The 16,411-nt window shown below is 53.5% G+C and overlaps 1 protein-coding gene across 12 annotated transcripts in view; it reads right to left on the reverse strand.

Moving 5' to 3' along the window:
• Positions 1–9,369: 9,369 nt before the first annotated feature.
• The window catches only part of ELN (elastin), a 32,824-nt gene continuing 25,782 nt past the window's right edge, over positions 9,370–16,411 (reverse strand). For 6 of the 12 annotated variants that reach the window (XM_069571042.1, XM_069571053.1, XM_069571051.1 and 3 more), the window contains 10 exons: positions 16,114–16,152; positions 14,629–14,700; positions 14,391–14,450; positions 14,061–14,144; positions 13,142–13,180; positions 12,878–12,931; positions 12,511–12,555; positions 12,144–12,170; positions 11,446–11,496; positions 9,370–10,387 (listed from right to left, as the gene is read on the reverse strand). In XM_069571042.1, coding sequence (XP_069427143.1) covers positions 10,344–10,387; positions 11,446–11,496; positions 12,144–12,170; positions 12,511–12,555; positions 12,878–12,931; positions 13,142–13,180; positions 14,061–14,144; positions 14,391–14,450; positions 14,629–14,700; positions 16,114–16,152 — 515 coding nt within the window. In that variant the 3' untranslated portion in view covers positions 9,370–10,343. The remainder of the gene's footprint in view (positions 10,388–11,445; positions 11,497–12,143; positions 12,171–12,510; positions 12,556–12,877; positions 12,932–13,141; positions 13,181–14,060; positions 14,145–14,390; positions 14,451–14,628; positions 14,701–16,113; positions 16,153–16,411) is intronic. The other 6 variants (XM_069571056.1, XM_069571055.1, XM_069571054.1 and 3 more) reach the window with 1 other exon arrangement.

Raw genomic sequence — 16,411 nt, forward strand, 5'->3', positions numbered from 1 at the left:
AGCTCCAAGACTTTGGCCACCTGATGTGAAGAACTGACTCATTGGAAAAGACCCTGATGCTGGGAAAGATTGAAGGAGAAGGGGTTGAGATGGTTGGATGGCATCATGGACTCAATACACATGAGTTTGAGCAAGCTCCAGGAGTTGCTGATGGACAGGGAGGCCTGGTGTGCTCACAAAGGGTTGGATATGACGGAGCAACTGAACTGAACTGAGCAACTAACACTTTCACTTTTGCTCCGGGTCAATGATTAGGATTTTTCCAAGTTGCCAAATTGTGGCCTGGCTGAACACAAGCTGGTGCCAAAAGGCTGCATGGGAACACCGACAGGATGAGCCCAAGACTGACCCAGGACAGGGGTCAGAGCCTGAACTGTCCTAGCCCAGGGAGGGACAGACAGCTGGCATCACGGGATCCCTGCTGTCAGATGCAGCCTGCCCCCTCCTTGCCCACTGTGTGTGACATCACCCAGACACGTGGCTCGGGGACTCCCCTGCCCTCTCCTTGAACTGTGGATACAAAGACCCAAATATCTTTGAGGCATCTCTTGGAGGACAAATGGGCACCTCAAACTGAATGCATCCAGATTAGAGCTCTTAACTGTTGCCCGGATCTGCTCCTCCCTCAGTGTTTCTCTTCAGTAAATGACACCCCTGTCCTTTAGTGGCTCAGCCAAAATTCGAAGACATCCTCAACTTCTCTCTCTCTACTCCTTTTCTCGCACCCATGTGTGTGTAGTCAGTTGTGTCCGACTCTTTGCAACCCTGTGGACTGTAGCCCACCAGGCTTCTCTCTCCCTGGGGTTTTCCAGGCAAGAATACTGGAGCGGGTTGTCACTTCCTCCTCTAGGGGATCTTCCCGACCCAGGGATTGAAACCTGCATGTCTCCTGCAGGCTAGTTCTTTACCACTAACGCCACCTGAACCTGATCCATCAGCAAATCCTATTGGCAGATTCTACTGGTTCCCTGTAGATCCAAAACTCCACTGCTTCTCCCTCCAACCCGCCTCTTCCTTGGTCTAGCTGGGTGTACATTACAACTGCCCCCAGGTTATTCCCCCATGATGCTCCAGAGCCTCTGCACATGTGGGTCAAAGTGTGACATTTCCTTACTTTCAAATCCAAAACTCTTACTGCAGCCATTAGGGGACCTCGTCCCTGGTTGCTCTTTGCTCCTGTTTCTTCTCTCCTTTGCTCTTTTTCATTAACCGCTGTGCACCTCTCTGCTCTTGTAACTTCCCAAGCAAGGGCTTCTCACCTGAGATCAGGTGTCCCCAATCATCCCAACTGACTTAACATTCTTCCTCACTCTCCATCTCCTTCCCTGGCTTTTGATCTAGCACTGATTCGCCTGATGTTACAATTAATCGTTTGTTCACTGTGTTCGTTTCCTGTGGCTGCTGCCGCAAATTACTGTGCTCACAGTGCCGGAGGCCAGAAGTCCCAACTCAGCTGCACTGGCCAATATCAAGGGCTGCATTCCTTCCGGAGTCTCTAGAGGAGAATCTGTTCCTTTCCCTTTCCGGCTTCTTTTCCTTTTAAAATTGTGTTTTAAAAAAACACACATAGTATAAATTAATCATCTTGACCATTTTTAAGTGTACATTTCAGTGGTTTAAGTACAGTTGATACTTGAACAATTTAGGGGGTTAGGGCCACCAACACCCCCTCTCGCCCATTCCCGCTGCCCCCAGAGACACACACACACACACACATACACACACACAAACTCGTAAAATCTGCACGATGCTATCTCTGCCTTAAAGCCAAAAGAGTTGATAGATGATGACTCACCCAGGCCAGGAAGCCGAAACTGGAAAGAATCAGGACTCAACTCCCTGTTCTTTTGATTCTGCAAAATGCGATCTCTACTCAAACACAAACTTTTCCCCACACTTCATTAAAGACCTATAAAATGAAAATACAGGCACTATATTTATTGAAAAAAATCTGGGTATAAATGGACACTGCCAGCTGAAATGGATGTAAACTGTACATTCACACTGTTGTGAAACAGATCTCCAAAAGTTTAATTTTATTTTTGGGGGTGGCTATGCCGTTTGGTTTGCCAGATTCTAGTTCCCCGACCAGGGCTCGAACCTGTGCCTCCTGCAGTGGAAGCATAGAGTCCTAACCACCAGACCACCAAGGAATTCCCCAAAACTTGAGAGCGAGAAAAAAAAAAGCCTTTATTTCTTTATTTATTTGGAATATAATTGATTTACAATACTGTGTTGGTTTCAGGTGTACAGTAAAGTGAATCAGTGATATGTGCGCATATACCCAAAAATTTTTAAAGAGTATTTTCCCATATAGATCATCACGAGTGCAAAACTTTTCCATCTTGCAAATCTGAAGCGCTGAACCCATTAAAGAGTCCATCTTCTTTCCCCTCTCCCCCAGCCCCTGGTGACCACCATTCTACACTCTTTCCCATGAATTTGGCTACTTTAGAGGCTTCATCCAAGTGGGATTGTACAGAATTTCCCTTGTGACGGGCTTTTCACTCAGCAAGGTGTCCTCTAGGTTCCTCCATGTGGTAGCACATGACAGGATTTCCTTCCTTTATTTATTTTTAGGGTTTCCTTCCTTTTTAAGGCTGAATAATACTCCACTGTAGATATACGACACATTTTCTCTCTTCATTCGTCTGTTGTTGGAAACTATGTTGTTCCCATATCTTGGCTAAGGTGGCTAGTGCTGCTATAAACATGGGTGTGCAAATATCTCTTCAAGACAGTGATTTCATTTTCTTTGCTTATTAAGTGAAATTGCTGAGTCATATGATAGTTCTATTTTTATTGATTGATTGATTTTTGGTTGCGCTGCGTCTTCGTTGCTGTGCAAGGGCTTTCTCTGGCTGCGGCCGGGAGGGGCTGCTCTCCGCTGCGGTGCACAGGCTTCTCTTGGCGGTGAGTTCTCTTGCTGCGGGGCATAGGCTGTAAACACGTGAGCTTCAGTAGTTGTGGACTCGTGGGCTTTAGAGTACAGGCCCCAAGGCATGTGGAATCTTCCCAGACTAGGGTTCTGTCCACTAGTGGATTCTTATCCATTGCGCCACCAGGGAAATCTTTATTTTTAATTTTTTCGAGAAACCTCCATACCATTCTCCATTATGGCTGTCCCAACTTACACTCCCACGAGCAGTATAAAAGGTTCCTTTTTCTCTACGTCCTCTCCCACACTTGTTATCTTTTGTTTTTTTTTTTATAAGAAACCATTCTAACAGGAAAGGGGTGATATCTCATTGTGGTTTTGATTTGTATTTGCATCACCTGATGATTAGCGATGCTGAGTACATTTTCATTTACCGAATGGCCACTTAGATGCATTCTCCTGAGAAACGTCTGCTCAGATTTTTTTGCCTATTTAAAAAAATTGGATTTTTAAAAAAAGATTTTTGAGTTGCTTAAGTTTCAAATACATTTTGGCTATTTACCTATATCAAAGATACGATCCAAAAATATTTTCTCCCATTTCGTAGGTGGTCTCTTCGCTTTGTTGATGGTTTCCTCTTCTGTGAGAAAGCTTTTTCGTTTAAAACCATCCCACTTGTTCATTTTTGCTTTTGTCGTCTGTTCTCCTGGGGTCTTATCCAAAAAAATTGTTGCCCAGACCACTGTCCGGAAGCTTGTCTTCTATGTTTTCTTCTAATATATTTTTCTTCTGCACGTTTATTTTCTTCTAACATTTTGTAGTTTCAGGCCTTACAGTTGTCTTTAATCCATTTGGAGTCGATTTTTGTGTGTGGTGTGAGATGGGGGTTCACCCTCCTTCTTCTGTATCTGGATATTCAGTTTTTTCCAGCACCATTTATTGAAGAGACTATCTGTGTCCTGTTGTGTGTTTTTGGTGCCCTTGTTGAAGACTGGTGGTGGTGGTTTAGTCACTAAGTTGTGACCGACTCTTGCGACCTCACAGACAGAGGAGCCTGGCAGGCTACAGTCCATTGGATTCTCCAGGCAAGAATACTGGAGTGGATTGCCATTTCCTTCTCCAGGACACCTTCCCAACCCAGGAATTGAACCCGGGTCTCTTGCATTACAGGCGGATTCTTTACCAACGGAGCTACAAGGGAAGCCCTTGAAGATCAGCCGATCGTAAATGCATGGATTTATTTCTGGACTCTATTCTGTTCCATTGGACTCTCTCTTTCTCTTTATTACTGTAGCTTTGTAATGTATTTTGAAGTCAGGAAGAGGGATGCCTTCAGCTTTATTCTTCCTGTTCAAGACTGTTTTGACCGTTTGGGGGTCTTTTGAAGTTCTGGATGAATTTTAGGCTTGTTTCTGTGAGGGTATGTGGGCTGAAGACCTCCTATTCTGCCACCTTGCTAATGTCATTTCTCTGTAGTTTTCTTGTGGTATCTTTGTCTGGCTTTCAGAGCAATGAAATGGTATCAGGGTAATGCTGGCCTCTTAGAATGAACTTGGATCTGTTTCACCTCTTCAGTCGTTTGGAAGAGTTTCAGGAGAATTGGTATAAATTCTTTAAATATTTGGTAGAATTCACCAGTGAAACCATCTGGTCCTGGCTTTTCTTTGTTGGGAGGATTGATTACTGATTCGTTCTCCTTTCTTGCCATTAGTCTGTTCAGATTTTCTATTTTTTTCACCATTCAGTCTTGGCAGATTGTGTGTTTTTAGGAATTTATTCATTTCTTGGAGGTTATTCAATTTGTTGGCAACAAGTCTCCCAGCTTCTTTTAAGGATACTTGTGATGGCATTTAGGGCCCATCAGGATAATATCCTCATCTCAAGATTCTTAATTACATCCGCAAAAACTCTTTTTTTCATATAAGGTAGCTGCCATGGGCTTAAAATTCATGCTCCCTTAAAATTCATATGTCGAAGTCCCAACCCCCAATATCTCAGAATGTCACTGTACCTGGAGATAGAATCTTTAAAGAGGCGATTAGGTTAAAATGAGGTCATCAGGGACTTCCCTGGCGGTCCAGTGGCTAAGACTCCACGCTTCCAATGTAGGGGGCCTGGGTTTGATTCCTGGTCAGGGAACTAAGACTGTCCCATGCCACAGCTAAGAGCCCTCACATGGCAGCAAAGACCCGGTGCAGCCAAATAAATCAATACTGAAAAAAATACACACATAAATGAAAAGAACACAAGAGTTAAAATAATGAAAAAAAATAATGAGTTTGTCAGAATGGGCTCAAATCCACTATGACTGGTGTCCTATAAGAAGAGGAGGTTGCTGCTGCTACTGCTAAGTAGCTTCAGTCATGTCCGACTCTGTGCGACCCCATAGACGGCAGCCCACCAGGCTCCTCCATCCCTGGGATTCTCCAGGCAAGAACACTGGAGTGGGTTGCCATGTCCTTCTCCAATGCATGAAAGTGAAGAGTGAAAGTGAAGTCACTCAGTCATGTCTGACTCTTAGCGACCCCATGGACTGTAGCCTTCCAGGCTCCTCCATCCATGGGATTTTCCAGGCAAGAATACTGGAGTGGGTTGCCATTGCCTTCTCCGGAAGAGGAGGTTAGGAGACATATATGCACAGAGGGAAGACCATGCAAGGACCCAGGTGGAAGGCAGCCGCCTGCATGCCAAGGAGAGAGGCCTTAGGAGAAACTGGCACTGCGGACACCTTGATCTTGGACTTCCAGCCTCCAGAACTGTGAGAAAATAAATTCCTGCCAACCAGCCTGTGGCATTTCGCCATGGCAGCCTGAACAGACTACTAGCAAGCAGTGGTATTTACAGGGTTTCAGGGATTAGGACCCAGGTCTCCTTGAGACTGTTATCAGCCTGGCACAGGATTCCTGCCTGGAGAATCCCATGAACAGAGGAGCCTGGCAGGCTACAGTCCATGGGGGTCGCAAGAGTTGGCTACGACTTAGAGACTAAATCACCATCTCTCTCAAAGTGTGTATAACTAGTGAAAGCAGGGCGTTTAATCTCTTTTGTTCTTACAACAAAGTTTATCCTCAGGGAATTGTATTAGAGGTGTGGATAGACGATAAACAAAGAAGCAGCGTGTGCTCTGGGCTTCCCTGATGACTCCGTGGTGAAGGACCGGCCTGCCAATGCAGCAGGCATGCATTCTGTCCCTGGGTCAGGAAGATCCCCTGCAGAAGGCAATGGCAAAACCCACCCCAGGCCTCTTGCCTGGGAAATCCCATGGACAGAGGAGCCTGGCGGGCTGCAGTCCACGGGGTCGCAAAGAGGTGGACACAACTTAACAACTAAATGACAACAACAAAGGGTGCTGTGTTGCGTCGTGACTTGACAATGGGTGTTGGTCACGGGTGCTTGGAGAAAGAAGGCAGGGCCTGGTGCTGGAGGAAGGTATAGTTTGCAATTTTATTTAGTTAATTAATAAACGTATTTTGCGCAGCTTGTGGAATCTCAGTTCCCCAATCAGGGACCTTTGCCCCCAGCAGTGAAAGTCAGGAGTCCTAACCACTTCAGTTGCTTCAGTCTCTTGCTTTCGCAGGTGGGTTCTTTACCACTGGCGCCACCTGGGAAGCCCTACCCGCTGGAAAAGAAAGTGAAAGTCGCTCAGCCATGTCTGACTCTTTGCAACCCCACGGCCTGTACAGTTCATAGAATTCTCCAGGCCAGAATACTGGAGTGGGTAGCCACTCCCTTCTCCAGGAGATCTTCCCAACCCAGGGATCAAAACCAGATCTCCCACATTACAGGCGGATTCTTTACCAGCCGAGCCACCAGGGAAGCCCAAGAATACTATCCCTTCTCCAGCAGATCTTTCTGACTCAGGAATTGAACTGGGGTCTCCTGCACTGCAGGCAGATTCTTTACCAGCTGAGTTACCAGGGAAGCCCCTGGACCACCAGTTTGCAATTTCAGAAACGGGGTCAGGGAAGCACCTTCTGAGAAGGTGACATTTGAGTCAAGACCTGAAGGAGGTGAGGGTGCCAAGCACGTTGATAGCGGAGGGAAGGACATTCTGGGCAGGGGAGACAGTGGAGGTGGTGGCTGGAGAGGGGGTGGCCTCTGCCCGCGAGGAATGGGGAGAGGGCAGGGTAATTGGGTGGCCTGTAGGGGGCCAGGTAGCAGGACGCAAGATCAGAACAGCTGGCCCAACTCAGGTAAGGGGCTCCTCAGCCATGGAAGAGCTTCTGGCTTGGGCAGACGGCAGCCACTGCAGGATTTTGAGCAGATGCGTGACCTGAGCTGACTTTATGTTTTAAAAGGATTGTTTTGGCTGCTGTGTGAAGTGAAGGCTGAAAAAGAGCCAGGTCAGGATGGGGAAGCCCAGTTTGGAAGCTGTGTCAGTCGTCTAGGCAAGAGTTGCTGTGGATCACGGCCTGGACCCTGGAGGCTGGGAGGGGTGGTTGGACCCTGATCACCCTCTGAAGTTGGTGCCCCTGGGTTTGCTGGTGAATCGGGTGTGTGAGATGGGAGGAGATGGAAATCCTCCTAAGCTGCTGCCTGAACCTCTGGAACTGAGATGGGGAAGGTGTGGAGGGGCAGGGGGGAGCAGGTTATGGTGGGGGGTGGGAGGGGGAACCCATGCTACTCAGGGTTATGAGACTTTCAGGTGGGGATGTTAGGAACTGGCTGTGAACGTGCAGGTCCTGAGTTCAAGGGGGAGGTCTGTGCTTGATGTATCAGTTTGGGAACTGCTAATGCATACATGGTATTTAAAGCCATAAATTATGAGAAACCACAGCTGGGGGGCCCCCGGGCTGAATGCTGGAGCTGGCCAAATTTCAGAGTCTGGAGAGCTTGTGGAGGAATGAGCAAGGGGTCTTTTCGATGAACAAATAAGTGATGAATGGATCTCGTTTGCCACTGCTCTTGGGCAGGTTGTCCCTCCTCGCTGGTGGTCACCCCAGCCCCCTGTGGTCTCTGCGAATGCACTCCTACCCGCTTCTGACCCATCCTTCGTTTTTTCCTGGGCTCTGCCCGCTCCGGCCAGGCACTGCGGACCTTCACAGGGCTGCTCTTCCTCCTGAAAGGCCTGAGCCTCCCTGCTCTCTGCGCTATTCTCGGCCTGGTAAATTGCTTCCTATGCTCTGCTGTCCTCCGGGACTGGGTCCCTGAGCACTGCCCCAGCCTGGTGTCTTTCCAGCCAGACTCCTGGCAGCGTGAGAGCCCCTGTGCTCAGATGCGCGGATACTAGCGTCTACACGGGCAGACCCCACCAGCACTCTCAACACAGTTCCTCCTTGCCACTCTTGTGGCTTCCCCAGGTGCCCACTGGCCCTGGGGTTCTCTCTGGGGAGGACAGACGCTAGCCCATGCGGGCCCTGGAAGTGCACTTGCTGGTTTGGGGAGGGAAGTTTGGAATCTGGTACCCAGAGTGCTCTAGAAGGGAGGGGTGGGCTCCGGGAGGGCACATCAGATGGATGAGTGGCCCGAGGGGAGGGGCTCTGGGGAACGAGTGCAGTCAAGGGGGTCCTCAGTCTCCTGTTGAGCCAGCAGGGTGTCCCTCCTTACGTTTTGTCAGGAAGCAAAGTGATGCCTTATGCCAGGTGTGACAGGGAGGGAACGTGGGGAGGGAAGCATGCTCCTGTTTTTTTCCGTTGGACCATTTCTTCTCTCTTGGCTGTTCACCAAGGTCAAGGTTTGGTCTGGACAGAAGGGTCATTTTTGTTTCCTCCGCTCATCCAGCTGCAGCCGCAGCATCTGGAGGCCAAGGACTTGGGCCTGAGGGGTGAGGGCTGGGGAACGCGTGTCTGGGCGAGCCCATCTCCTCGGAGGGATGAGCGTGTCGGACTGGTTGCCCTGCTTCCCCTGAGAGGGATCATCATTTTTAAAGGACAGGCTGAACTTGAAGAAGGATCCTTTCACCAGAAGTCAATGGCAGATGATTTTGGTGAAGTGAAAGCGTGAAAGTGTTAGTCGCTCAGTCGTGTCCGACTCTTTTCGGCCCCATGGTCTGTAGCCCACCCGGCTTCTCTGTCCATGGGATTCTCCAGGCAAGAAAACTGGAGTGGGTTGCCATTCCCTTCTCCAGGGGATCTTCCCGACCCAGGGATCGAATGTGAGTTTCTTGCATCTCCTGCATTGGCAGGTAGATTCTTTACCACTAAGTGCCACCTGGGAAGACCCAAGGTTCCCCAAGATTCCCCGAGCCCTGTCCCCTACCTGGACCAGGAACTGAAGGCAGATGAGCGCTTACAAAGGAGGCCAAGACACAGTTTCCTTTCAAAGGTTTTCTTTTATTAGTCTTTTCTGAAGCAGTTAATTCTCTTATTTTTTTAAAATGTGTGTTTCATCCAGAGCTATACCAAAATGATTAAAATGAATTTTCTAATGGGGATATAGCTCCCCAGATCAGAAAAAAAAAGGTGGTTTTTTTTTGTTTGTTTTTTTTTTTCCATAAACCACACAAGTAAAATGAAAGGAGAACATCAACAATCAAAAATAATCCCCAAATGTCCAGGACAAAAAATAAAATATTTATTGATCTATCACAGCGAGACACATAGAGATGGGCAGGGCGGGGGAGAAATGCTCTGAAATACAGTGGCTCGAGGAGGGGATGGGGATACAGTACTGCGTGGGGGGAGACCCAGGTTGGGGGGTAGATTCCTGTGGCCCCAGGTGGTACAGCTCCTCACACCCAGAGGCTCGGGGCCCCTTTGTAGGGGTGTGTGCGATGGGGTGGAGGCTGGGCACAGGCTGTCACAACAGGTTAACCGAGTCGATGGTGGGGGCGCCCAGCCAGCAAGGGGTGCCGGGCGGCCAAACCGGGACAAGGATGGACGGATGGATGGACAGACGGGCAGATGAATTCCACAAGAGCAAGAGGGCTGTTCCCAATACTGGGGTGAGTCTTCAGACATGGGGAACAGCGATGGGTCGGGGAAAGGGGGGCCAAGGAGGCCAAGAGATGGTGTGACCCAATCCAGCGTGAGGGTTTCAATGCTTGGGTACCAACTGGACCGCAGCCAGAGGTGGGTCCTGGTGGGCAGGGGGAAGTGAGACTGCCCAGGAAGTGTCTGCACCATCTTCAGAGGAGCCCCAGGGAGGGGGTTCCCTAAGGGGCTGCCCTTCCCTCCTCCCTCCCCGCAGGAAGAGTGAAAGCACCAGCACGTAGCACCAAGTCCCCTAGAGATGGAGAGTGTGTGAAGGGGGAGTTCCTGGGTGGGAAGGGCGTGGGCGCAGGGGGCCAAGCCCACCCTCCCCTCGCCTCTGAAGGAGGGGGGCTTCCTGGGGCCCACTTGGCCACCACTCTCTTGCCTCCTTGCCCTGTGGATTTCCAAGGCCGCCCGGCCTGCCCCGTTCCCACCCGGGGTGGGAACTTAGGAGGGGGCATGGGAAAGTGGGGTGGGGTCACAAAGGGTTTACATTCTCCACCAAGCAGTAGCACCAACGTTGATGAGGTCGTGAGTCAGGGGTCCCAGGAAGCTCACTTTCTCTTCCGGCCACAGGATTTCCCCAGGCAGGCCCCACCTGGGTGCAGGGGAGGCACGCCCCACAGTCAGTCCTGGCTGCTGGTGCCCAAGCCCTTGCCCACTCTGCCCAACTCCAAGCTCTTCTCACATCCGCATCATCACCATGGGAAACAGAGGCTCCAGGAAGCCAGGCGGAAGGAAGCCTGGCCACCTCCCTAGGCCAAACTCCGCGCCCTTTCATTGCGCAAACTCCCACTGGGCACGTGGATGGTAGCAGGGCCCTTGCCCTCTCCTGGGGAGGATCTGACTGGTTAACCTTGTTTCAAATCATCAAGCCACTGGGTCGGGTCGTGGGGCCTGGACTAGCGCCTACCCCTGCAGGAGCGAGGTGTGGCTCGTTACCGCCACCTGGTGGCAGTGAGACACTATCTCTGCAGAGCTCATCCAGGGTGTTTGTTGGGAAAGAAAGCAAGCAGGGTCATGGGCCACAAGCACCAGCTGGTGCCTGACTGAGAGATGGGCGCCTTGAATGAGGTCAGGCTGCTCTGGCCTCTGTTTCTCCCTGGGCTGCCTCGTCTCAGGGTGGGGTGGGGGCGGTGGGAAGCAGGTGCAGCTAGAAGGGGATCCACAGCCTGAGCGCCAGGGTGGAGCTGGGGCTTCTCTGAGTCCCTTTCAGGCATCCTTGGGAGAGGCCTTGAGGGTGGTGATCAGACACTGCCAGACGCATGTCTGCCCCTTGGAGCAAGGGCGTGGCTCCAGGACTCCCGCGGGGTCTACCCCTCCAGTTCCCTGACACCAGGGCCCCCTGTCACCTCCATTCTCTCTCTCCCTCCCAGTCCCTCCTCCCCCCGCCTTTTCTTTCTCTCGGTTTCTCCCTGCAGGAGCGGGGATGTGGGTACCAGGCAAGGAGGGCTTGCCAGGTCTGGCCTGGGAGAGCCAGGAGGGTCCCTGGCCCACTCTCAGCTCTGAGGATCTGTTTCAGAGACAGCAGAAGCAGAGGGTAAGGTGTCCAGCTCCCCAATCCCTGGCCTCGCTGCCGGGCCTCGTCTGACATGCCGCCCCCTGCTCCAGCCTGTCCCCCGACCCTGCCCTCTTCCAGGGGCAGAGTCTACTCACCTGGGAATCCCAGGGCTCCCAGGGCCCCTCCGAAGGGCTTGGGAGGTTTGCCTGTGGAGGGAAGGCAAGGGGTTGGGGAGGTGGCCAGGCTTCCCCATCTCTACCAGCCCGCCCCCCTACCCTGCACCCATGCGCCTGCAGCAGCAGGTTCCGAAGGTCTCTCTGCCCCCAGCCCGACCCTCCTGCCCAGCCTCGTTCCTTGCAGCCTGTGGAGGTCTGAGCAGCTCTGTGGCAGCCCCTCCCACCACAGTCAGACCCCAGGCCACATTTCCCAGGGACAGCCTCACCCCCCAGCCAAGGGGCTCCAGGTTCGGCCTCCTTGACCACCTGCTTGAATAGGCCCTGTTTTTACCCAACAATATCTTTCCTCTTCTATGGGACCTTGTCAACCTCTCTGGTTAGACCCTAAGACCTGGCATGACCCACGTCCCCGTCTCACTCCTGATGCCCCGTCAAGTGCCAGGCTGGGAGCTCTAGGAATTGTGGTCCCCACACCCCAAGGCTGGTCTTTGCAGCTTCTGTGATTCTCCCATGGGCTCCATCAAGCCCCCGTACCAGCAGGCCAGCCCAGGGCTGTGGCTGCAAAAACTATTCCCTCAATAGGATGGACCCACACCCCCGCCCCCCGCCCACGCTGCGAAGGAGTTCAGGGCCCTGCTTGAAATGAGGCCCTGACTTGTGAGACTGGTTAAACTCACCACCAACTCCCAGGCCCCCGGCTCCACCTGCAAGGCAAGCAGAGGGGTGGTGAGGATGCGCGTCTCCAGGGAGCCCGCCAAGGCCTCCCCGGCAGTGTGGGCCTCGTTTGAGAGGGGCCCAGTTCTGGGCTGGGGCGTGGAGGGCTCTGCCAGTGACTGTGTGACCCTGGATCCTCTCTGAACCTCAGTTTGTCTCATCTGAACGTGATGTTTTGTAAAATCCGATGCCCCCGATGTTGCATGGGAGGAAGAGAAGAGGAGGAGGCCCAGCTCTGTGCAATCTAAGGATGCGGGGGGCCCCCAACTCTGTAGCCTGGCTCAGCCCTTCTGGGCAGGGGAAGAGGAGGGCTGGGGCGCCTGGCCGTACCTGGGAAAATAGGAGAGAGTCCGAAGCCAGGCCTTGCTGCGACTCCTGCAGGAGGGGTTTGGGGTTGGCGTGGGGGCGTGGGGTGGGCTGGGGTGGGACCCTGGGACCCGCCGCGGCCTGGTCACCTACTCCTCTCCGCCTAGGATCACCTCCTCCCCCTTCCCCTCCCCCACTTGTCAAAGCAGCTTTCTTAACAAAGCCTCATCAGCCTGGTATCTGAGGCCCACGTGTCCCTCCCACCCTGCAGCCTTTCCCGGACTGTCCCCTCCACCCTCTTTCTTGGGTCCCTGTGCTGATACAGCCCTGGAGTCCCCGCTGCTAGCCAGCCAGGCTCAGCTGTGGATCTCACAGCAGAGGCGGCCCCTACCTCCAATTGGGAATGGCCGGCCGGCTCCTAGGACACCTCCAAGGCCAGCGGCACCTGAGAAGAGGGCAGAAGGGGGTAGGATGAGACACAGCGTAAGGGGCCCTGAGCATCCCCTCCAGGGTCTGAGGACGTGATTTTCAGGAAGGATCCTTCATGGCTAGTGTGAGCAGGACTGAGGACTGAGCCGGTTCATGGACAGGGCAGTGAGGGTGGGGTATAAGCAGCTTGCAGGCCTGGGCTCGGGGGGCTGTGGGAGCAACTCACCAAATTTGGCTGCTTTAGCAGCTGCAGCTGGAGACACACCTGGAAAGATGGGGAGCAGGAGGGCTTAGGAATATCTCCTCCCTCCCAGAGTCATGTCCTCCTCCTGACCACTGCCATCAATCTGCCCCTGCCCACTGACTCATGCTTCTACCATCCTTCCACCCCCCCATCTCTCCAGAAATCTTTATTAAGCTCCTGCTGTGTGGCCAGATTTGTGGAGCACACGGGGTAAGAAATTTCAGGCTGGGTCAGAGACACAGCGATGACCCGAGAGAGAGAGAGACGTTAACACAAGGTCCACCACATTGGCAGAGACTTTGGGAAAGGGATTTCCCTCCAGGCTTTGCTTTCCTTCTCTGAACTCCCACTGGAGGTGGTTGGGCAGATTGAAAGAGAGAGGAGAGGGAGAGATTGGGACACCCAACTGCAAGGGGCAGCCCTCACTAAACCTGCTCTGTGTTCAGCCGCTCAGTTGTGTCCGACTCTTTGTGAGCCTGTGGACTGTAGCCTGCCAGGCTCCTCTGTCAGTGGGATTTTCTGGGCAAGAATACTGGAGTGGGTTGCCATTTCCTCCTCCAGGGGATCGTCTTGACCCAGGGATCGAACCCATGTCTTCTGCACTGCAGGCAGATTCTTTACCCACTGTGCCATTGGGGCCCCTTCAAATGCTGCAGGAGCCCGGAGAAGGGGGCAGGGCTCAGTATAACCTTGAGTTGCTGATGAAGTGTGGGCAGGGTCCAGGCAAAGAGGATCGCCCGAGCAAGGTGTGGCCAGATGGGAAAGAAAGTCAGTCTCTCTCTCTCTCCCATTCATATGTGCTGCTGCTACTGCTGCTAAGTCACTCCAGTATGTGCACGGGTGTGCAAACACACTCGCACATCCCACGCCATTCATTCACTGATTCCAGAACACACTTTACCTCCAAGGCCCACAGCCCCTGGGACAGCTCCGAGCCCACCAACTCCCAGTCCTCCAACTCCGAGCCCACCGACTCCCCCCAGGCCTGTGGAGAGAGCTGTGTATTAAACCCTGCAAGTGACAGCAGTTGGCTCTGTCTGCAGAGGGGTTGGAGCCTGGGCCCCCAGGGCCTTGGAGGGCTGGTGGGGCCAGGAGGTGGGCGGGACCCCCCAGAGACAATGCCCCTGAAGGCCTTGGGGAACAGGCCAGGGAATATATGCTTCATGGCATGTAGTCAGACACACCCCCCCCCCAACTCCCACGGCAGCCCCCACCTCACACCCGTGCTCACCAAATTGGGCGGCTTTGGCGGCAGCTTTGGCGGCAGCAGCTGCGGCAGCAGGTCCGACTCCTGGGGACACAGAGGGAGCTCAGGGAGGGAGTCTCCATGGATCAGTCTCCCTCAATGCCCAGCCCATCCTGGGGTTTCCAGTAAGGTAGGTACCGTTAGCCCCATTTCACAGATGAGAAAACTGAGGCACGGCAGAGGTTAAGTAATGTGCTCAAGGCTTCATGGGGTTTCAACTCACCTGCCACACCACCTGGAATGCCGGCTCCACCAAGATCTCCAACCCCTCCAAGGGCCCCGACCCCTCCTGGTGCTGTGGAGAGAGGGTGGAAAGTCAGTCCTTCCCGGCTTCTGAAGGACGACGCTTCCCCGCCCCAAGGTCACTAGGCAAGTAGACAGGTGGTGAAGGCCACGTGACCCAGAGGAAGGAGCAGAGGACAGAGGTCCATTCCCAGACACACGGGTCTGAGTCCCAGCTCTGCCCTGACCCTCCGGACAAAGGCAGACCCCATCTTGATCCTTGACCTGCCCACCTCCTCTCCTTCCATCCAGGCTGGCACTGGGAGCCGCAGGTGGTCCCAGTGGTGGCTGTGGCCATGGGCTGCCAAGGGCGGAGGACTAGCCTCAGGCCCTGACAGCCCTGGGTTTGAATTCTGGTTTCTCTGCTCATCAGAGCTGTCACCTCTGACCCTAAAGGGGATGACGATCCTTTCCCTGTTCACCTACAGGTGTTTGAAGAGTGAGAGGACACCCTCTGTGTGAAGGTCCTCTGAGTGTGAACCACTGTCCAGGACAGAGCTGCCAGGAGTTACAGCTAGCGCTTTAGGGGGACACTCATGGTCAGTGCTTCGGTTAGCTGGCTTATTGTTCCAGGCAGCAAGAAAGGTAGGTGCCCTTAGCCCCATTTCACAGATGAGAAAACTGAGGCACAGCAGAGGTTAAGCAAAGTGCTCAAGGCTTCAAGGGCAGGAAATGACTTTGGAGCCAGAGCCCTTAGCGTCTCTGTTTCTCTGGCAATGGCTGTCGAGCTCAGACCAGCAGGGCCGCCAGCAAGGAACAGGAGAGAGGCCTGTGGGTTACCAGGCCCGCTGTGGGTGGAACACTTTCCAAGGTGGAGACTGGCCCCAAGTGGACCGGCCAGACCTGGTCGGCAGTTCCCTGGCGGAGGCCCCGGCCCAGATCCTAGGAGGCCGGAATGCAGGGGGACACAGACAGCATGGGGCTGGGCAGGCTGGGGCTGCCTAGGTGCCAAGTGTCGGGGGTGGGGGCGGGCAGGCTTGCCACGTCCTCGTGGCGGGCACAGTCCTGCTGACAGCAAGGCGGGGGCCAGATGAGGAGTCCTGGCTTTGCTGGGACATCAGCCCTGGCCCCTCCCTGGCCTTGGGCCCCATGAAACTGTCAGGGCCTGAGGGGCCTTAAAGACCATGGTCCTCACCAACGTGGAACTGCCCCCCCGGGGGGCTGGAAACGTGAGGGGCGGTTTGGGTTGTCCTGGGGCTGTAGTCACGCTCGGCATTTAGTGGGTAGGAGCTGGAGTCTGCTGGGCTGTCATTAATGTGTCCTATAAACTGCCTTTTTCCACGCTGACCATCCCAGCCCTGTGATGTAGGCTCCAGGCACTGGGCCCTGGCCCAGAGGGAGAGGAGATAGGTGACCAGGTGCTATCAAGGATGGTGGGGCAGCAAGGGGATCAACCACTGGGGGTGGTGTGTTGAGGGGCTCTTACCGAACTTGGCTGCTTTAGCTGCGGCCAGGGTTCCAGGTACTGGGGAAAAGGGCAAAAGGAAGAGTGGGGGAGGTCAGTAGCTGAGCTCTGTGCCTGGGAGTTCTGCTTCCTCCAGGGAGCCCTCCTTGACTTCCTCAGCTTTCTTTGTTTCTCTCAAAGCCCTGAAGCCGTGACTCTGCAGCTAGGAGCTCACAGGGCCAGGGACAGAGCTCCAGTATCTAGCTGTGTCTCTACCAGTCTGGTCTGGGGGTGCTTGAGGGCTGAACTGTGCCTCGTCTTTCCGTTCTATCCTCTGCTA

The sequence above is a fragment of the Ovis canadensis genome, chromosome 24 (assembly GCF_042477335.2).
Source record: "Ovis canadensis isolate MfBH-ARS-UI-01 breed Bighorn chromosome 24, ARS-UI_OviCan_v2, whole genome shotgun sequence".
In the NCBI taxonomy this organism is placed as follows: Eukaryota; Metazoa; Chordata; class Mammalia; order Artiodactyla; family Bovidae; genus Ovis; species Ovis canadensis.